The 23079-nt window shown below is 38.6% G+C and overlaps 1 protein-coding gene across 12 annotated transcripts in view; it reads right to left on the bottom strand.

Annotated features, from left to right (window-relative positions):
• DENND1A (DENN domain containing 1A) overlaps positions 1–23079 on the bottom strand; it is a 470320-nt gene that overhangs the window by 422607 nt on the left and 24634 nt on the right. For 11 of the 12 annotated variants that reach the window (XM_079791022.1, XM_079791014.1, XM_079791024.1 and 8 more), the window contains exon 2: positions 4345–4415. In XM_079791022.1, the coding sequence (XP_079647148.1) occupies positions 4345–4415 (71 nt within the window). Of the gene's footprint in view, positions 1–4344; positions 4416–23079 lie in introns of those variants that run through there. The other variant, XM_079791016.1, reaches the window with a different exon arrangement.

Below are 23079 nucleotides of genomic sequence, written 5' to 3'. Positions count from 1 at the left end.
AAGGTAAGTATGATGAGTTTTATTAAAAACAAATAAGAAGGTTGTAGAAGTAGGTAAAAGATTACCTAAAATCAAATATTAAGAGACAGCTTGTTCACTGGTAATAGCAACTAGGAAATCTTACAAATTCCCAAAGAAACTAAGCAGCACCATGAGTTCAATTTGTGTACCTAAACTTTACTTTCACAGTGTTTGGAAGGTATCCCATTCAGTATCATAAATCTTGGTGCAATGTCTAAGCAAAAGTTACAGATCACATGTCCCTCCCATGGATTTCATGGAATGCCCTTCAGAGCACAGAACACATGAGAGTTTACAACACATGTCTTCAGTATTACAAACATTAAAAGTTATCGGTGAGGGAAAAATACTGTCTTTAAATTCTAGTAATATTTCTCATTGGCCTTTCTCACGTGTCATCTTTTTATTAAGAGGTAATATTTTAGGTACAATTCAGAAGTATGTGATCATTTTATAAAAATATGATTTAAGTAGAGTAGCATATCTTAGTAATTCAGCTTTATTTAGTTTTCCAATTTTAAAAAGTCATGAATAAGGAATCAAATTTAGAGTTTAACTTTTTGAAATATTTATCATCTAATAGAAAACTAAAGTCCTTGATAGATTAAAGACCTAAATGCAAATAGCAAAACTATACATTTCTTATAGGACAATATCTTCATATCTGTAGGGTAGGAAAATATTAATAAACGAAAGGCCCGGTGCACAAATTCATGCATGGGTGAGGTCCCTCTGCATGGCCGGCGATCAGGGCTGATCAGCCAGCTGGCTGGGCCTGGGGGGGCCGGTGGGGAGGGGGAGGGACTGTGGGAGGTTGGACCACGGGAGGTTGGCTGTGGGAGCACACTAATCATCAGGGGGCAGCTCCTGCGTTGAGCATCTGCCCCCTGGTGGTCAGTGTGCATCATAGCTACTGGCCAGTTGTTCGGTCATAAAGATCGCTTAGGCTTTTATATATAGAGATTGTACTATATTAAAATCATTAAGTTTTGATCAAAGGTACCATAAAGAGAGTGAAAGACAAACCATAGAGTGGGAGAAGATATTTGTAACACATACAAGCAGATAATTAATATCCATAATATATACTGTAATTTCTTATAAATCAATAAGGAAAAGGTAGAAAACTCAATTTTTTTTAAAAAGCAAGAGACTTGAACAGGCACTTTTAAAAAGAAGCTGAATAAGATGCCAATAAGCATATGAAAAGTGCTCAATCTCATCAATCATCAAGAAAATGCAAATAAAAACAATGATATACTACTATACAACCACCAGGTTGGCAAAAAAAAAAAAAAAAAAGGTCTAATTGTACTAAGGACTGATGCCAAATGCTGAAGGGAGTGTAGATGAACACAATCAATTCTAAAAAAAACTGTTTAGCATGATCCAATCATCTAGTAGGGTTTCTATCCTATGGAAGTATGTTTATGGGCACCAGGATTCACACATAAAAATAATCACAGTGCCCTGGCAGGTTAGAGTATCCCCCCTCAGACCGAAGGGTCTCAGGTTGGATTTCGGTCAAGGGTTCATACCGCACCTCGGATGTAGGCTCGATCCCCGGCCCTAGTAGAAGTGCTTGCAGGAGACAACCAATCAATGTGTCTATTTCACATCGATGGTTCTCTCTCTGTCTTCCCGCCTCCCTTCCACTCTCTCTAAAAAAAAAAATCAATGGAAAAAATATCCTTGGGTGAGGATTAACAACAAAAAAATATATGTTCTATCTTCCTATCACAACAAATATGCCTTTATCTGCCTAGAAGACTAAATTCATACTGAGAATTTTTGGATTCCTTAAAGTTCAAGTGGAAACCTGATGGTGCAGGGAAAATTGGCCACCGGCCCACTGCCCATAGCCCTCTTCTCTATCCCATACTGCCACCAACCTCGCACACAGCACCCAGTCACCTTCATTCACATGTCCAAGTTCCATCCCATACACTACTGCCCACAAACGGCAACTCTTAAGCCATCACTTGGGCCTAGGAGTGTATACACCTGCAGCTCAGTCTACCCTCAGAAAGACAGACCTCAGGAAGAGACTCATGCAGCCTCTGGGCCATTTGGGCACAAAATTCTGAGGTCCTAGGTACTCAAAGGTCTAGAATGGAAGGGTTCAGGCTCCAAGTGGGCATATCCCATAGGCCCCACAGACTCCTTGCCCCATGGAAGAGGGACAAAGCAGGGCCCTCTAAAGCATAGGGCCAGGGCAGGGATTGCTCTTGCCAGGAACAGAATTTCCTTAGAACCAAGCAACATTATATTTGTTAACCTGGACAGCAGTAACATGGGTACTCACTTTATAATTATTTGGGAAATTGTACATGCAAGTTTTATGTGTTTTTCCACAAATAATGGGACTGACACCATGTGCCTACTGATATGATACACAATATCGTGTTCTAGATACTCTTGCCCAAAATCCATAATCTGAATCTAATCATTGGGATACAATCAGATCCAACCCATGGACTTTTTTTTTTAAAAAAGCTAATTCCTTAAAAAAATGTCATAAAAGGTAAAGAAAAGCCATAAAATTATTACATGCCGAAACTAAGTAGATGTGAAATTAAATAGAGTGCATGATCCTGAATTAGATTCTAGATCAGAGGGGGAAATGCTACAGAGGTCACTTTTGGGACAAATGATCAAATTTAAATATGAACAACTGACATTATATCAATGTTAAATTTTCTTAATAACTATACTAGAGTTATGAAAGAAAATGTCCTTATTCTTGGGAGATATATTCTGAAGAATTTAGGGGTGAAAGGTCACAATGTCTGCAACTTCTTCTCAAGTGGCTCAGCAAAAATAATATGCATATGCATGTAGAATGAAGAAAATATGACCAAAAAGTAACACTTGCTGAATCTAAGGAAAGGGCATATACACTTGGCTATTCTTGTAACGTTTATCTTTTTAAATATTTTCAAAATAAAAAGGTTTTAAAACTATACTAAAGAGTTAAATAAGAAAAGACTTATCTGCAGGAAGGGAAGAAGAATCAGATGTCTGGGATGAAAGGGTAAGATACACACTTTTCTTTTTGTTCATTCTTCCATCTTATTTTCACTTTTCAAATTTTATTCATATCCCCCCAAAAATTTCATTTTAACTTTGGGGGGCAATTGAAAGGGGAAACATTAGCAAATAGAGAAATAAGAAAAATGTTTGTCCTTAAATGTATCTGTCAAATCACAGCCATCATCAAATGGTTACTCTGTAACATTAGCCCATAAAATGCTGCTCACATACACACTGAGTAACCCTTCCCAATCCAATAGTTTGCACATTAAGAGGCATAACTTACGGATGTTAATATTCCACTTCTACAACAACCATATATTTCTAACATGTTTTACAGCTTCCGTTAGATAAGCCAGAAAGTGGAGCACACACAATTAATCTGACTTTTGCTATTAGGAGAAATTCATTCATTTTAACAAACATTGGTGATGTTATGCAAAGCCCTGCAGATGACATAGAGTTGTGTATATCATGGTCACTGTCCTCATGAAGGCAATGCAGCAAAGTGACAAGGACTTGAACCACACAGTAGCTATATGACCTTGGTAATTTATTTTATCTCTCTGAGATTCCCTTTTCTCATAGTTGTAATGGAGATGCCACCCAGCTATCTTTAAGGGCTGAATTGTAAGGACTGACTATGTCAAGTATGTAGGACAAGACAAACTCAATAAAAGCTATTTTTATGAGTATTACAATCTAATTATAGAAATAGAAAAAAATATGACCAAGGTTGTATAGCCAATTAAGGGTATAACTACCACTGAAATCCTGATTACTCCAAGTTTCTAATCCAAGAAAATTCACTCTCCCTAAACACCAAATAATATATGCAACTGTTAGTATATGTGGGCCAAGAGTTGCTGCCTAACATATCTTTGGCAAATGCATCGCTCTATCAGGCACCAAGAAAAAGAACACTGGATCAAAAGGTTATTTTTTTTTCTCATTAACCGAGAAGGATTTTAGCTCAAAAAGTATTATATTCAGCCTGCATAAGGTGTCTAAGACCCTGTCATAGAATACATGTCCAAATTAGTTCAAAAGCTAAAGCCACAGGAGGTATTTCCTTCAAATAATTTCCAACTTTCTTTTACCAACAAACATAAAATTTACTAAATTAAATCAATGTCATCGTGCTTATGATGATGTGGGCACAAATAACAAAGAAAGACACTTAAACATACTTAAAAATAAGTAACAGTTTAGAATATTCCCATATCCCATATGCATGGCTATCTCATACAATAAACAAACATGCCATATGATAATTAAACATGCAAATACCTGAAAGAGTGCCACCTGACCTAGGATAGGCCACTTCAACATACACTTCAAATGTGGTCTCTGGGTTTTGCCTACGAAAGAAACAAATCATGATTACTAACAAGGATGGAGGCAGCATGGTTATAGAACATGAGGGCTGAGGTATAAAGTACACCTTGATAAAATCATTAGCTCCACAACTTAATGGCTGTGGAACTTTGGACAAGTTACTCAACTTCTCTGAACCACGACTACCTAATCTATAAAATGAGAACACCTAACCAGAAAAATAATTGTGAAATTTAAACACACACACACATTGTCTGGGTACAATGTCTGGCCAATAATTGACTAAACATTATTACAATTTTACAGATGTCACATCTCCAATTTACCCAGCTAGATCTCCAAAGCCACAGATAGAATTCTGAGGAAACTCAAAGCAAAGCAACACTAGCAGAAAGTAGCCTTCTCCCTCATATTCCAGGATAAAACATTCATAGGATGAAGTTAACTTGCTTATTTATAGATTTTAAGACTGAAACAAGCGAAACAGTATCCTGTCTCACTAGGCTGTTATGAGACAGGATCCTAATCTAAATGTAAGACTGTTCCCACATAGGGGGCTTCACCTGTAGAAAAACTGCAAGTATATGAATGTTCATTATTATATCCTTTTACCTTTTTATGTCATAAATATTTCATAATAAGTTTTTTAAAGATCACAGCACTAACAGAATGTTAACAGTTAATTCAGAGGGATGAGAACATCGGGGTTATATTTCTTTGCATTTTCTCTTTCTCTTTGATTCTAAAACTACAATAAAAAGATATTATTTCCAGATTGAATGAAAATCAGTCAGTGAAGAAAATGTTATACTTTCAAATGTCTATAACTGAATTATATTTTAAACCTGACAACAAAGCTCAGAGAAGAAATTTTCTGAGTTGCCTAATCAGATCTAAGGTTTAATTTCAATCAAATAAAAACTTTGGATTTACCCAATAGATTACAGTTTTCAAAATAACTATCTCATTTATCACATTTCATTCTTATTATAATCCCAGGAGGTAGGTGCATCAGGCATTATCAACACCATACAGGTGAGGAACCTGAGGCAGAGTTCCTAAGTGACTTGTCCCACAGCTACTTAGAAATGTAGCCAGAACCAGAATTCACACCTCCTGGCACTCAAATTCTGTTTCATTGATTCTAAGAACTTTCCCCCCACATTTTCTCATATCTTACAATCTATTGCCTCTTACAATTCTACATGGCAGCATTTTTTCTTTATTGATAATACATATAATAACTATAAATAATAGCATTATTATTTGTAAATAATAGCATCTTAAATTCAATACTAGTAAAATATGGTAATACTCCCTAAAGTTCCTTAGCAGTAGAAAGAAAAATGTGTTTTGCCAATCAGGAATCTAGTTATTTCTCTCGTGAAGGATCATCATTTCTTCACTGAATAGAAACTTGGGCTTTTGCTTTAAATAAGCAACTACAGCTGCAAAGAGTTGGCTGCTCTAAAATTCAATTTAAATATATATTGTCAAATATAACTTAAAAATTATACACTAAATCAGATTATCCTACTTAAAAATATGAAATAAAACAAGGTGAACTTAAGTTTTAAGCTCCTTTAAAAAAATTTTTGTGCTCTTTTTTCCCTGATAGAGGGTACAGAAAGACCTACAAAGTCAGTATCTTTTGGCCACCAAACATTTGTGGAAAATACCAGATGAAAAGATCCTTTTCATTCAAATGAGCTCAAAGAACAATGTTTGATGAAAGAAAGGAATGTTCTAAAGTCATCTGAAGAACACCAACAAGATTCCTTCTAAAACCTAAATAAATCTTTCTTAAGTTTAGTTTGTAACTGGCTAGATTCCATCTCAGAATTTCACTCCTCTAGATTAAGATAATGGTTTTCAAGATGTGTTCTGCAGTACCCTATGACTCCATAAAGCTTCTTCAGAGCCTTCTTACATATTTTACCTAAATTTCCATTTTTCGTTTTCCCTATTTAAAAAACTAAATAACAAGCATGAGCATGGAAAGATGTTACATACCAAGTTTTTTATTTATTTTTTATTTTTTAAAATATATTTTATTGATTTTTTACAGAGAGGAAGGGAGAGGGATAGAGAGTTAGAAACATCGATGAGAGAGAAACATCAATCAGCTGCATCCTGCACACTCCCCACTGGGGATGTGCCCGCAACCAAGGTACATGCCCTTGACCGGAATCGAACCTGGGACCCTTGAGTCCGCAGGCTGATGCTCTATCCACTGAGCCAAACCGGTTAGGGCATACCAAGTTTTTTAAACACTGGAGCTCCAACACATTAACCTGTGCCACTAAGTTGCGGTGACTGTGCAAACCTGCTGTCTCTAAATGAAGAATTCCGTGTACTAGTATACTCATGGTCTCTGCTGCTTCTTCTTTCTCTCTTTAACATACTCTGAACCCACCACACCACTGAAACAACTTGTCATGATCACCAATGACCTCCACATTGCTAAAATGGTCAATTCTCAGTGCTTGTCTCACTCAACCTTTCAGCAGCATTTGACACAGTTGATTGACTTGCCCTCCTTCTTGAAACACTTTCTTCACTTGCCTATCAAGATCACTCTCTATTAGTACTCTTCTTACCTTACTGGCTGCTATTTTTGCTAACTCCTTCTGAAGCAAGCTCTCCTACCCTGAACCTTAGTCCTGGACCTCTTTCTATCTACACTCGTTACTTAGATGATCTCATTCAGTCTCAGGGCTTTAATTATTTAAATCTTGCTTCTTCCTTGACTCCAGATCCCTTATCCAACTGCTACTCAACACCACCACTTGAATATCTATGAAGCATTTCTAATTTAACAAAGGGTGCTTTTCTTCCTCAAACTTGCATCTTCTGAAATCCACCAGTTATTCAGTCCAAAAAACTTGTGTCATCCTTAGACTCCTCTTTGTTTTATATGCCACTTATGTCCATGCCACAATCAACCAATCAGCAAATTCTGATGACTTGATCATCAAAATATATCCAGAAAGCATCCACAACCCCACTATCTTGGAAAGATCACCATCACTTCACCTCTATTACTGCAGTAATCTCCTGACTGATCTCACTGCTTCCTCCTTTGCCCTTCTACTAGTATGGTCAGATTTCAACTTAGTGGCCAGAAATTCTTTTATTCTAAAGGTCAGGTTATGTCAGTCCTCTGCTCAAAACCTCCCAAAAGCTTCCATACCACTCAAAATCAAAGTCTTAGTTCTAGAAATAGATGGTGGTGATGGTTATACAACAATATGAATATATTTAATACCACTGAACTATACACTGAAAAGTGGTTAAGATTAAAAATCTTATACATATTTTACTACAATTTTAAAAGAAATTGAGGGGGGAAAAGTCCTCATAAGGTCCTACATGATGTGGTCTTTGACTATCTCACCTATCTCTCCAACTTCATTTCATACCTCTCTCCCCTTCTCCCTGCATTTCTAGCCACACTGGCCTCCTCTCTACTCCTCAGACACACCAAACTCATGCCTATCTTACAGCCCTTTGTATTGACCTTCATATAGGTGGCCCTTCCTGTCATTCAAAACTTGGCTTATACTTGGCCTCCTCAGAAAGGCCTTCCTCAACACACTCTCTACCACATAATTTTAATTCTCCACATCATAACTATCACAATCTTATTAATTGTCAGTCACCCTCCTCTAAAGGCAAACTGCAGAAAAGCAAGGACTTTGTCTATCATACCTGCTAGTGTGCTTCTCTGAACAGTGAGTGGCACATAGCCAGAATCAAATAAGCATTCAGAATGAATAAAAAAAGTACAAACTAGCCTTCCTGGGATCTAAAATATTTCAATATATGAGCAGAATGATTATACACACCTGTGATCCTCAAATTTTAACATGTTAAAATAGATTTTCAACCCCACCTCCAGAATTTCTGGAGTAGGACCCGAGAATTAGCATGTCTAATGAATAACCAGGTAATACTTATGCTGCTGGACTACTGATCACACTTTCAGAACTACTGATCTAGTTAAATGGAATTATTCTCCCAAATAACTTAGTAAAAATGACATAAAATAAACATAGGGTATACTTCAATAATCAATTATTTCAATAAAAGATTTGCAATAAAAGATTTCAAAGGCATTGTAGAAGCAATGAAGCTTACTCCTCTTCTATTGCTATCCATAGTTACTGCCTCACTCTAATGAGTAATAACAAAACTACATTAAGTTTCTTACTCAGTTCAAATAGTTGCCAGAGTTCTGTTACATGGAGCCAAAGATTATGACAGTCTCTTTTAAAACAGAAAAAGAAAAGCAAAAAGCTGATTAAAACACTAAAAACAAATTAGACTATAAGTTATAGTCATGTTCATCCATGATCATTTACATGTTGCCTTATGGAAGAAGTGGTGACTAATGTTGTGACAAGTTATATAACATACCAACAAATATACTTAAGTTATTTTAAGGGCCAGTGAAGCCAGTGCAGATGGAAGCATTTTCTGTTTCTCTGCAAATCAAAATAAATTTAAAAGTGTGTCTTCTAAATGCAAATGGCTAAGCAACTCTTACTTAATATTTTCATTAAGCCTGTAAACAATTAAGATATAACAATTTCCAGAGAATCTCTGGGACTGCTTCTATCTTCCATTACTCTTCAAGATGCTCAATATTTTTAACTACTTGACTAAAGAAACTGAAAATCCTTTTTCTGTCTACTAACACTCACTGCTAATTCAGTACATGTAATGATGCTGAGAATGCAATATTCAGAGCCAATTTTCCAATATGGACCCAAGTTTTCCCAGAACACTTCATGCGTTCCCTCCTCTCTGGGGAGCCTTCTCAATCCCCCTCACTCAGGCCCAGATTGGGTTAAGTGTCCCTCCTTTACACTCCCAGGGCACCCTATGCTTCTGCACTCTTACCATAGTCAACCCTGACACAATTACAACTACCTGGGTAGCTTTTAAAGTCCTGATGGCCAGGCTATACCCTAGAACAATTAAATAAGAATCTCCCAGCATCAGTGTTTGTTAAAGCTCCCAGCTTATTCCAATGTTCAGCCTAGGTGGAAAACCACCAGTGTACCTCTGACTAAATATCTGTCCTCCCACTCGACTGGCAGCTCCTTGAGGGCACTAACTGCCTTATAAACCCAGTTTCACACCAGGCACAATAAAAGATGAATGAGTTTTCCTCCAACATCTCACATGTAGTTTTCAGCTCCCATAACTGCTTCTCTCTCTCTGACAGGAGGTAATTTGCTGAATACACACCATTGTTAGTCTTTAAAGATGTTTTCCTTTGGCGTCAAAGGTATGAATAAGTCACAACTGCTGACAACAGCCTCAGCCAGTAAATATGGAAAAATGACACACAAACAGCTAAAATGTGCTTGAAAGAAGGGAGGTCTGCCCAGTTCTTATTTCTGGGAGAATGAAGTCTGAAAGTAAGCCAAAAGAGTTTCTATTCAATACCTCTCTTCTGTACAATTCTCCGTGATTCACTGGAAGGACCATGCTCAGTGCTCAGGGCCATGTTCTCAGAATGAGTAAGTACACTCACTCAGCTTGAAGTCAAGGGACAGACAAAGGCTTTGACAATATTCAGGCAGCAGGAAAGCTTAATGGTTTGGGTTTTGTTTGGTGTGGTTTGTTTTTTATTTTTTAGAGCATCATACTATTGATCATTCTGCTGGATCATCAACTTTCAATTAGGATCTACTTTTCTTCAATAACAACATATTAGGAGATTAGGAGAAAAATATAACACTATTCACAAAATGAATCTTTGCTGCATATGGTAACCATGTCATAGTGCTAGGCCCTCATCCCCTTTAAGTGTTACTTAGAGCTACAAACTAAAACACACAGTGTTAGAACCCCTGACTCATTTCACAGCAGTCAAATCTTCAAATCAGCTAGTATTCTTCAAGCAAAATAGCAACCTATTCTCTATAGACTAGAGTAATGATTTGACTTCAGCACACTGTTTCTTTAATTACAAACTTATATGCTGAGGGGGCTAAGGTATAATATTTCAAAATCCACACCAATTGAACTGTCTTAAAGTTGACAACACAGTCAAAAGAAACTGTATATACTTCAGAACATGCTAGCAAACATCACCTAATAAACATTGATTCCTTTAAGCTAGACAAACAAGCAAAAAGGTAGTGTTAATATTTCCAACAAGTCTCCATTTGTTTCAGTGGACTCTGAAATTAAAGCCCTTTTCCAGGCTGAAAATGCTGTATCAAAGAGTGCTTTCTAACCCATAACAAGTTAACACCTCCATAGAAGAATGCAGTCACTGTTGAAACTTGTTAGAAAATGATTAACTTAGTTGTGTAATTATACAAACAAGTTGTTTCAAGATTTTACACTTCGCTTTTCATTTCTAATAATGCTCTCAGGATCAGATTAATAAAGATACACAGAAACTGCTGTGAGAGGAGTTACAAAGTTTTACCTTCCCATATATGCCTATGAAAGATCCTTATGCCACAATGTGTAAAGTCCACGGGGAAAAGTTTAGCTGCATTCTGAGCAGAAAAAAAGCCTGCACACCCCTCAGCAATGAGCAGTACTCCATACAGTTTTAAGAAATCCTCTACCAGGCTGACCTACAGTGTAAAATCTAGACTCTTCAACCATATTTTAATAGCATCCGCAAAGATCATATCTATTTAATTATCAAAAAGTTTGTCCTTAAAAAAAATATATTTAAAAGCCTCCCATTTCCTAACTTTTCCTCTGCTCCTACTGAAAATTTAGTTCTAAATTGGGCAGGGCAAGATAGATGTCCAGTGTAGAGTGCAGAGCCTGGGCAGGATGAGGAAATGTTCCTACAAAGGAGTGATCTGACAAGGGATGTCAGAACACAAGCAGGGTGGAGTCTATCTGGCTGAGGGATGGCCTGGAAATTCAATGTCAAATCCCAGTGAATGCGAAAGGCAACCACCCAGGGGAAGCCATCTGGCACAGGGAGCCAGAACTCGAGCAGGGTAAGGACATTCACACACAGGGCAGCCAGACCTGGGATGCTGAAACACAAGTGGAATGAGAAGAGTGCCCATGGAGGGACATGAGTATCACAGCCCAAGAGGGTAAAGAGCATGTTCAAGTACAAAGACACCCTACTGTGGGGTGTGGAAGCTCTGGCAGGGGTAAGCAGGGTGACCATGTGGGATCAGTGGAGGCTTGTCCAGCATGATAAAATCACAGTCCAAACTGGGTGAATAGGGCATCCACAGGGCAGTGGGGAGGGCAGGGGCATGTCAAAGCACCAGCATAGGCACTGTGATCTTAGGAAAATAAGGTCAAAGAGGAGAGCATCCACCCACATGGGTGGAGGATGAAGGGGCAGTGTGCCTGACTGGAACCCAAGACAGTAGGAGGGGGAGGGGGCCTGCTTTCTCACAGTTGAAGTTAACACACACATATTTCTTGGCTCTTTACTGACAGGACCTGGCAGCAACAATACCCAACAGCAATGAATATAGTATCCAGACCTTGGCTTCTAAATACAATTATCCTCTAAAGGGAACCAGGGCTTCTTAAAGAAATAGCTGATTCCAGGGCTGGGACAGAGAAAGTACAAGATTAGCTTGGAACATGTTATTGTGCCATAAAGCAAATAAGTGCTCAAAGAATAATGGAGACATGTCAAAAAAACCTACTTGAAAAGGCTTCCACTGGCCAAATCTGGGGTAATTTGAGCATCAAAATCAATAATGATATTAACAAATTATTAACCTCCAAATAAGACAGTAAGCCATGAGTCCACATTGGTGAATACATTGAAAATTTAGTGAGAAATGGAACATAGTTTCAAAGTACCTTCCCACAAAATACTAGTAGCAAGAGGGAAAAAAGTAAACTTTCCATGTAGAAGTTTGGCAAAACTACCATAATCCAGTCATCAAGGTGATCAGTATCAGTAATCTGCTAGACAAAATGCTAGAGTGCAATGAGAAAAACACAGCAGCACTCCTGTGGTAGGCAGTTAGATAAGGACAATGGGCCAGGTACAGAAGGTCACCATGGTGTAAAACCCCAGGTGCCTAGTGAAGGACAACTGTAGGGTCGGACCTCATCCCCAGTGTGACCTTTCCTCCTCCAGCATATCGCTGGTCATGTGACTTGGATCCCCAACCTTTCCTCCCTAGAGCTAACATCTAAGCCTCAGTTGTAATTCAGCTCCAGGCCCAGAAAAGCAGCAAAACCAGACCAGTGACACCAAGACTGACCTCAGGACCAACTGCATTGAATAAATGACCCCCTGCCCTGATCACTGCCCTGGTACTAACCAATCAGTGGAGGTCTGACCTTAAAAGGACACATCTGGAAAGTTGCTGAATATTCTATAGAAATCTTCCCCTGGGACCTCCCCTAAAATCTCCACCCTTAAAACCCTTAGGAGGGAGGACCCAGCACACTCTTCCTCTCAGGAGGATGCCCTGCCTTTCCTTAGCTCCTCCCCCTCCCCCAGATGAGTTACTATTATCTTCCTCACTGCCAAGCTCCAAGGCCCTTTCTTTACCTCTATAACTTGTTTCCTAAGATGAATTACTTCTTCTACTTCTGTGATTTTCCAAATAAATGTTCTCTTATAGTTTGAGTCTTGGCTCTGAATTATTTCCTAGCCAGAACTCAAGTAACCAAGATTTCTGAACCCAGGTCCAATCTGACCCCACCGGTTTTACTAACACCTGGTGCCATTCTCACCTCCCGCAACATTCCCATGATATTCCTGCCAAAATGCTTAACCTGAACTCAATCATGAGAAAAATCAGACAAATTCAAACTGAGGAATCTTCTAAAAAATAGCTGACATGTAATTTTCAAAAGTGTCAAGGTTATGAAAATCAAGAAAAGATTAAAGATCCCTTTCCAGACTGAAGGAAACTAAAGAGACATGACAAGTAAATGCAATGTGTGATTCTGAATGGGATCCTTTAGCTACAATTAAAGATGTTATCGGGACTACTAAAATTTGAATGGGGTCAAATAATTAGATGTAGCAATGAATCAGTGCTAATTTCCCAATTTTGACGGTGTTGTTGTGGTTTTATAAAACAACTAGAGGCCCAGTGCATGAAATTCGTGCACGGGTAGGGTCTCTAGGCCTGGCTGGCAATCAGGGCCGATTGAGGACTTCCGGCTGCTGGGCAGGGCCTCCCTTCCCTGGCTGCTGGCTGCTGGCCAGGGCCTTCCTTCATTCCGTGCCATACCCTGGTAGTCAGCGCACGTCATAGCAAGCAGTCGAACTCCCGAGAGGACACTTTGCATATTAGCCTTTTACTAGTATATATACACTGAGGGACCAGATTATTATGATCTCTGAATGCATAATAATCTGGCCACTCAGTATATATATATATATATATTTTAGAGGCCCGGTGCATGAATTCGTGCATGGGTGGGGTCCGGCCAGCCTGGCCAGGGGGAGGGGACATGGGCAGTTGGCCAGCCTAACTGCTGGTCGAACTCCTGGTCAAGGGGACAATTTGCATATTAGCCTTTTATTATATAGGATATACACTGAGGGGCCCAATTATTATGCGTTCAGAGATCACAATAATCTGGCCACTCAGTGTATATATATAGATGGCCTTGTTTGCAGGAAAAGCCCACTTAAGTATTTAGGGGTAATGGGGCATCAGATCAGCACCTCACTCAAAATTGTTTTGCGTGTGTGTGTGTGTGTGTGTGTGTGTGTGTGTGTGTTTAGTTCTTTATATTGCACTGCCAACTTTTCTATGAGATTTTGGTTGTTTAAAAACAAAAACAACCATTCATTAATACTAATTTCCCATGTAGTATTATTGTATTATATAAATGTACAGCTTTTTTTATCCACTTATCTACTTATGGGCACTTAGACTGTTACAGATCTTGGGAGGTGGACAAAGAGGAGGGAAATGGGGGGCGGACATCTGTAATAGTGTCAACAATAAAAATAAAATGAAATAATAAACTAATTTGACATTTAAAAAATACTGATTTTCCTGGCCTTTCTCACAGGGGTGACTTTCTCACAGGAATGACATGAGGGTCTATGGAAAGAACCCCAGACTAACTATCAGAAGGCCTGGGTTCGAAACCCTTAACTAGTCAGAACCATCTAACTTTTCATGCACCAGCTCCCTCCCTGTCAAGAGATAATACCTGCCCTGCTCTTCTCAAAAGTTGTTTCAGGGATCAAATGACAGAAACATGAGAAAAGTGGTGTTTTTTTGTATACTAAAAGATACTAAACCAACATAGAGGGTATTATCATTTATTATAAAAAATAAAATAGCTCTGGCCAGTGTTGCTAATTGGTTAGAGCATTGGCCTGCACACCAAAAGGGTCACAGGTTCCATCCCTGGCCTTGGTTGGGGCAAGTGCGGGAGACAGCCAATCAAAGTGTCTCTCTCACATCAATGTTTCTCTCTCTCTCTCTCTCTCTCTCTCTCTCTCTCTCTCTCCTTCTCTCTCTCTCTCTCTCTTTCTCTCTCTCTCTTCCCCCTCCCTCCCTATCTCCTTCCCTTCCACTCTAAAAATCAATAGGAAAAAAAATGTCTTCAAGTGAGGATTAACAAAAATCTACATATATATAAAAGGCTAAGTGTCCGTCCATCCCACCGGTAGCTATGACGTGCACTGACCACCAGGGGGCAAATGCTCAACGCAGGAGCTGCCAAGACCCCAATGGTCCACAGCACAGCCCAGCACAGCCCAGAAATGATCACTGTGGGCACCGGGTAATGACATCACATAACAATATCCAGTTTCCTCTCCCTAGCAACTAGCCTCCTTGGAGTTTCTTCAGCCCAGGAATCCAACTTGCTTTATAGCCAGGCGCAAACATTTCACAGTTTAACCAAATGTTTGTGAAATGTTTTCACGTGCCTCATCTCATTTGATCCTCACAGAAGTCCTGGAGGAGGTAGATAGGAGACTCAGTAGAATCCTATTTTCTTTTCATTAGCCGGAAAATGGAGATTTAGAAAGCTTTAGAAACTTGACCTGACTGAAAAGAAGAAAGAAATGGTGGACCTTGAAAATGACTTCAGGTTTGCTCACTGCACAGAATATAGTCAAACACTGCTACAGTTAAATATTTTACCCTTTGTTCTCCCTGCGTGCGCTACAATAATAATCTGCTTCGTGTTGATATTTACTGCTGTGTTGCTGACAATTACCTAAAAGAGAAGATGGGGTGCTTCACTGGGTTGGAAAAAGTTTAGCTAAATCAGAAAGCAGGTCTAATTAAGCAAGTTTATTCTATATCTATAAAAGACTAAGTTGACTCACCCATGCGCGATACATATAAAGCTCTTGCTGGCGCCAATCACACGCATGTGTTTCGATCTGTCATTATAGATCATGAATTTGGTTGACACTTCTATTGTAGAGAAAGGGCGAATAGCGGTATTAAAATATTTCTTCTAATTAATTTTCTTTCAATGTGCACAAATAAATAAAATAGCTTCATCTTACCGATAGGCTTTGATTTCAAAGACTCAAAACTCTTAAGCTTTCAAATACTGTTATTAAAAGCAATCCAGAAAATAAGAAACTACCCATTTAGATGAGTTGTCTATTAAGTTCTTTGGCCCATTTTTAAATCAGGTTGTTTGTTTTATTGTTGAGTTTTAAGAGTTCTTTGTATATTTTGGATAACAATGTCATTTACTAAATATGTCTTTTGTAAATATTTTCTCCCAATGTGTGGCTTGTCCTCTCATTCTCTTGATATTGTCTTTGACAAAGCATTAATTTTTAATTTTAATGAAATCCAGCTTATCCATTATTTCTTTCATGGGTTGCACCTGTGGTATTATATCTAAAAAGTCATTGCCATACCCCAGGTTATCTTCTAGGGGTTATATAGTTTTGTGTTTAACATTTAGGTCATGATCCATTTTGAGTTAATTTTTGTGAAGGATTTAAGGAAGTCTGTGTCTAGATTCAGTTTTTTGCATGTAGATGTCCAGTTGTTACAGTACCATTTGTTGAAAAGACTATCTTTGCTCCATTGTGATGTCTTTGCTCTTTCACAAAGATCAGTTGACTACATTTATGTGGTTCTATTTCTGGGCTCTCTATTCTGTTCCATTTATCTGTTTGTCTATTCTTCAACCAATACCATCCTGTGTTGGTTCCTGCAGCTTTATAGTAAGTCTTAAAGTCAGTTAGTGTCAGATCTCTTTTATCTTTTCCTTCTACCATGTGTTGGCTGGCTATCCTGGGTCTTTTGCCTCTTCATATAAATTTCAGGATCAGTTTGTATATCCACAAAATAACTTGGTGGTATTTTGTTTGCGATTGCATTGGATAGAGTACACAGTAGGTTATTAGCCTAGTAATGTGGAATAATTAGCCCTAGATTGAATACTGCTACAGTCACATCGAACAAATCTTAAAAGCAAGACCCAGAGGGATCAAACTCTTTCTAAGTAACTTATCTGACAAACTTTATGAAATAACAGTTTTTAAGACATCAGGTAACAAAGCATAGTAATCCCCTGAGAGATAGAAGGCAAATGAGATGAGTTGGGTGAAAAAGGTGGAGGGATTAAGTCAAATTGGAAGTTACAAATAGTCACGGGATGTAAAGTACAGCTTAGGAAATATGGTCAATAATACCGTAACAACTGTGTATGGTGTCAGGTGAGTTCTAGATTTATCAGGCGGATCACCTCACAAGTTATCAAAATGCCTAACCACTAGGTATACACCTGAAAGTAATATAATATTGAATAGTAACTGTAATTGAAATTTTTTTAATTTTTAAAGAAAGAAAACAAATGAGATAAGCCTACAATTGCCTCAGATTAATGCTTTGAGTAATTCCAAGAATATTTATATGAATACAAAAATACCCATAACCAAAAAGGTAAAATATACAATGTCTGGCTGCCAATAAAAATTGCCAGGCATGCAAAGAATCAGGAAAATATGACCTATAAGGAGGAGAAAAATCAATCAATTGAAGCCAGACCTGGCATGGACACCCATTCAAGTGTCTGCTATTTCCTTAATATAAAGTTCATTAACAGACAAGAAAACAACTTTAACTTTCCATAAGACTTGCAGCTATGGTGGATCTATAATAAATAATAAAATGCCCACCTTTATTTAGAGCATCTTTACTTTTTTTACATAGTTTACCTATGCCCTAGATTTATTGAGAGGTGGTACTTAGTCACAGCTATTAAAACTTATCACTATAATGAAAGGGATCTTGGAATACCTCATCAGAACTTCTAGACCAACTAGAGGAATAAAAAAACAATCCATAGACTCACCAAGTAACCTTTAGAGTAAAGTCAACATTAAAGAAAGAATATATACTGTAAAACAGAAAAAGGTATAAGAAGCATGAATCCTAGAAAGGTCCAAACTATCTGCTTGCCCTGGTTCTGACAATGAACTGGCTATGCAGCTTTGAGCAAGAAATGAGAGACAACAGTGGGCTAAGAAGTCTGAAATGTGAGCACTTGGGTACTGGCTCTAGCAAAGCTTTAAAAACTTCCCTCTCCAACATCTAATATACTCATCTGTAGAGATCACTAAGATATCTTCCAGCCCTAACCGGTTTGGCTCAGTGGATAGAGTGTCAGCCTGAGGACTCAAGGGTCCCAGGTTCAGTTCCGGTCAAGGGCATGTACCTTGGTTGCGGGCACATCCCCAGTGGGGGGTGTGCAGGAGGCAGCTTATTGATGTTTCTCTCTCATCGATGTTTCTAACTCTCTCTCCCTCTCCCTTCCTCTCTGTAAAAAATCAATAAAATATATTTTTTAAAAAAAGATATCTTCCAGTTCTGACATCCAGTAGCTCTTTTGCAAAATCCTTTATTCACAAAATACAAAATCATATTTTAATTAACATGAAGTTTAATAAAATTTATGTATCAAAATATTGATTTAGATTAATACAAATGCTAATTTCCCAAGTTCTCAACTTGTAAAAGTTCTTAGTCTTGAATATCCAACAAATACTTAAGTGAAGGTCATTCAGACATCACTTGTTTTAGGGCAGTGGTTTTCACAGAGTTGAACAGATGTGGCTCAGAGGCCTTAGAAAAAGGGAAGAGAAATGAAAGGGACCCACCACATAGACAACTCTTATGGTTTACTAGAGGCCCGGTGCACGAAATGGGGCAAGGGTGGGGGGGATGTCCCTCAGCCAAGCCTGTGCCCTCTCACAGTCTGGGATCCCTCACTCCTTACCACTCGCCTGCTTGCTGCTCCTTACCGCTCAGCCGCTGCTCGCTGCTCCCGCCACTGCCGCTGCACTCACCAGCTGTGAGCCCAGCTTCTGGCTGAGCTGCACTCCCCTGTGGCAGCACACTGACCACCAGGGAGCAGCTCCTGCGTTGTCTGCCCCCTGGTGGTCAGGGCGTGTCATAGCAACCGTTCATTCCGCGGTTCGGTCAATTTGCATATTAGGGTTTTTATTATATAGTATGTCTAAATTTCAATAACATTTCCTCTGACAAAGGGTTCCATGCTTTAAAAACAAAAGTGACTCAAAGAGCATACATGCAAACAAAACAAACATATAAAATAGATAGATTTACTATCCAGTTTACTAATAAAGAAACTGAGGTACGGGTTAGCACTTGCCTGAGGTCAAGCATTTAGGAATGAGGAAGGTGGGAATAGAACCCAGGCAGTTTAGCTCTAGAATCCATGCTCCTAACTCCTATGCTACAGCTCAGCATACCACCACACAGTTTGGGAAATCCTACCTTATAATAGACAAATATGCAAATTGACCGCACCTTCGCTACGCCCAAGCCACGCCCACCAACCAATCAGGATGAGTATGCAAATTACCCCAACAAAGATGGCGGCTAATTTGCATATCAAGACAGCGTAGAAAGAAGCCAAGAGATGCTGAAGGGAGCAAAGCTGCGAAGAAGCAAGCAAGCCGGGGGGAGGAGAAGGGAGGAGCGGAGGCGGGGCCGGGGGAGAAGGAAGGAGAGCGGGGAGGGCTGGCGGAGAAGGCAGGCCGGGGGACAAGGGAGGAGCGGAGGCATGGCGGGGTAGAGTGCAGCAGGAAACCCTATTGCAGGATTTTTCCTGCAATGGGAACGCTAGTATAATATAAATCTCCAAGGCCCCCACATACATTCAGGAATAAAAAGATACTTATTAGCATGACATGCAAGGTTGTTCAGCAATTCAACCTCAGCTAGACCTCTCAGTCTCCCCTGCCATCACCCCTACCAAAACATGGGTGTACATACACACATACACACACACACACACACACACACACACACACACACACTCTATATTAATCACATTGAGCTTCTTTCCATTATATCTCAATCATCACCCCCCCTCCATTCCTTGTGTGTATATTTAGCATTTATTCAGCTATTTCAGAAGGGCAGGGCACAGTGCTAAATAAGCATTTAATATACCACACCTCACTTTATCCACATGACAATACTGTGAGGTAAGGGGTATTGTGGATTTTATAAAAATAGTCATGTAAAAATTACATAGCTTGCCCAAGGACAAATATCTAGCTAGTGAGTGTATGAATTCAAACCCAGTTCTGCTGTTTTTTCAAAGGGTATGTTCTTGATCACAATTTCCCTGCCTAAAATGTGCTTATCTTCAAAGTCAGATTCATTCAAGCTGCATCTAGAATAGTGCTTGGCAAGTAGTAAGCACTTAGATATTTCCTGAATGAATGAACAAACGTGTCTTCCTCTCCAGAGGCCTTTCAGACTCACTTAAAAAAAAACAGTTGCTCTCTCTACATTGTCAAAAGCCTTGTTCCAAGGCTCTATATTATAAGGCTTCCCGGTTGGTATTCGATGCTTTCTACTTATATGTACATATTACCAACTAGACTAGGAACCTTACTTCACTTCATGTCTGTTATTCTCAGCACCCTAACAAAAGGCCTGGCTTTTAACAAGCACTCAATAAGTTTGTTAACTGAATGAAGTTCCCTGAGAAGAGAGATGATGAATAATAGACTCATTACTCATATTAAAACTTATTTTTCCTCAAGATATAAACAACATTCAGAGCTGTGATATACTCAGATGTATGCTCTATAAATATTTCTAGGTTTCAACTATCATTGGAGGCATCTAAATTTAACTCATTCAACACATATTTATGAGTAATCTACATATACTAGTATATAATCTCTCTTAAGGAGCTTACAACCTAATCAAGGAGACAAAACATTTGTAAAGGTAAACAGTCAAACATGACTAGGTGCCACAGAATTGGTAAAACAAAATGCTGTGGGTTTGCAGGCTGTAGTCCTCATTTTGGGATAAGGCCATGGGTCCAGCCATCTGTGGACAGACTGCAATAAGGCTCTTGTCAGTCACTAGCAAAATGAGGTGGGGGAAAATAGGGCAGTATAGTGTCCTTTCCATATAAATATATTTAATTCACTTTTTTAAACTGTCCTTAAACTGGCATCATATTCCTCCTACTTTTTGATGTAGAAATGTAATTTCTCTTCAAAAATAATGACCATCTCTATGTAGTTTCACAAAACTCATTTTTAATTTTTTTTTTTTGTATAAACATTTGGGAACTACTGAGCTAGGGTGTTCAAGAGAAGCATCACAGGAGAGGTGGAACTTGGAGTGAACGTTGCCAGATGAACAGGATTTGGCCAGGTGTGGAGAAGGGAGGGGATTGTGAGCAAGGGGAAACAGCCTGATCAGAGTACAGAAGTGTTCATGTGAATATTCATGTGAAATTTGAAGAAAAGCAACTAAATGAACCTGACTGAAACACGGAAAAGGTACAGCTGCAAATTCAATTTCTGGCAATAGGACAAGCTAAAGTACCCTTCTGATAGGCCACTGAAAACAATTCTAAATAATGGGTATTTTTTATCTTCTCAAATAAATAAGTTGGTGAGTTTGCAAGAAAATACGGAAGATTAAAACAAAGAATTAAGTGAAGATAGGAACCCACCCAACAGGATAACTAACACACAAAATCTCACTTTCCCATTGAAGGCATTTACATAGCCCAATGCGTCTTCATTCTCCTAATCTAATGGGGCTCAAGGAATACAAGGCAAAGGTAAGGTTTAGGCTAAGGTGGAAAGTATAATAGATACCCCTCCCTCATAATTTAAACTGGGGCTACAAAAGAGATCAAGGTAGAAACACACACACACACACACACACACACACACACACACACACATACACACAATGAAACCACTAGTCTCAAAACTTGGTAATAAGAAAGAAAGGAAAATCCTCCTTTCAGTTCAACCACAAGCTGGAATTATTACTGAATGGTCAAAGAAACCTCAACCCAGGAATTTAAGTCCAAGTGGTCACAAACTAAAAGTGGCCACAGAACACTAACAAAATAATATGTAAATCTTCTCTAGAAAAATTCACTTTAACATTGGTCTCAAAATAACTCTCACAAAAAGTTCTAAGAAATATAAACTTGGGCAAAAATTTGAAAACACTTAGGAAAATAAAGCCCATAAAATAAGACCCTCAGAAAAGAAAAAAAAAAAAAAAAAAAAAGATGCCAGAATCAGACTTTCAAAGACTTCAGATATTGGAATTATTGGAGACTGAATTTGGAATAAATGTTTAATAAGATTAAAGAAATAAAAGGGATTGAAAATGAGTAAAGAGTAAGAAACTATGACGTGATGAAGCAAACTTAAAAAAGAACAAAATATTTCTCAAAATAAAAAATAACTGAATGGATGGCTTAAGGGCAGAAAAGATACAACCAAAGAGAACTAGTGAGCTTACAGAAATTATACAGAATAACACTTAGAGAGATCAAAATTATTTTAAAGAGAAAGCAAAAGAACAGAAGACAGACACAGAAAGTATAATATACAAGATTAATTAATATTCCAGAAGAGGAGAAAAGAATGGGGCATAACCCATAGCTGGTTTCAGAAAGTTGCTTTTAATGCTCTATTTACTTTTTTTTTTTTTTTGGGGGGGGGGGTCTCATCTTAACTTAGTTCTTGGTCTGAAAATAGCTGGAAATTTTCCAAAACTGACAACAAATACACATTCACCCATTTAAGAAGTCCAATGAATGCATAGCAAGATAAATAAGAAATCTAGAAGTTCTGGTCCAAGTAAAATGCAGTAGGCACACTCTACACTGTCTCCCACATCAATTAAAAAATATATATGTACAAAAAGGGTAGAATTCATGAAGCAGCTATTTGAGGAATCAAGAAAGTAAATATTAGTAGATGGATTGGGGTAGAAGAACAGTAGTACATTTACCAATTTTTCCCTCCAGTATCACTCAGCATGGACTCAAGGCAGTTCAAAAACTGGAAGTGGACAACAGCATAAATAGACTTCCAGGAAGCTCTCTAGTTCAGACTCAAGGAGTGCAGGGGCTGACCAGCAGCCCCTGAACAACAGATGAACAGATTACTCCAACACATCGTTTGCTGTGAAAGAGAGGCTAAGGAACGTTTAACAGCCCAGCTATAGCAACCAGGCAGCCTCCTCACTAGGCTTTTCTTACAGTTTGAGATAAAGTTTACCTTTTATCTTGGGAGGACACATGTGTTGTCCTCCAGGCAAGGGCATCCAGGGATTAAACATAAGGATTCCAGTAAGCATCCGGGCGTCTACACATGCACAGACTTGTTTGGAAAGGTCAAGGAATAATTAGGGGTGCCACCTTCGACACTCTCCTAAGTCTCCCCTAAGT

The sequence above is a fragment of the Cnephaeus nilssonii genome (genome assembly GCF_951640355.1).
Source record: "Cnephaeus nilssonii genome assembly, chromosome: 14".
Lineage (NCBI taxonomy): Eukaryota > Metazoa > Chordata > Mammalia > Chiroptera > Vespertilionidae > Cnephaeus > Cnephaeus nilssonii.
This window is presented reverse-complemented; position numbering and strand designations above follow the sequence as displayed.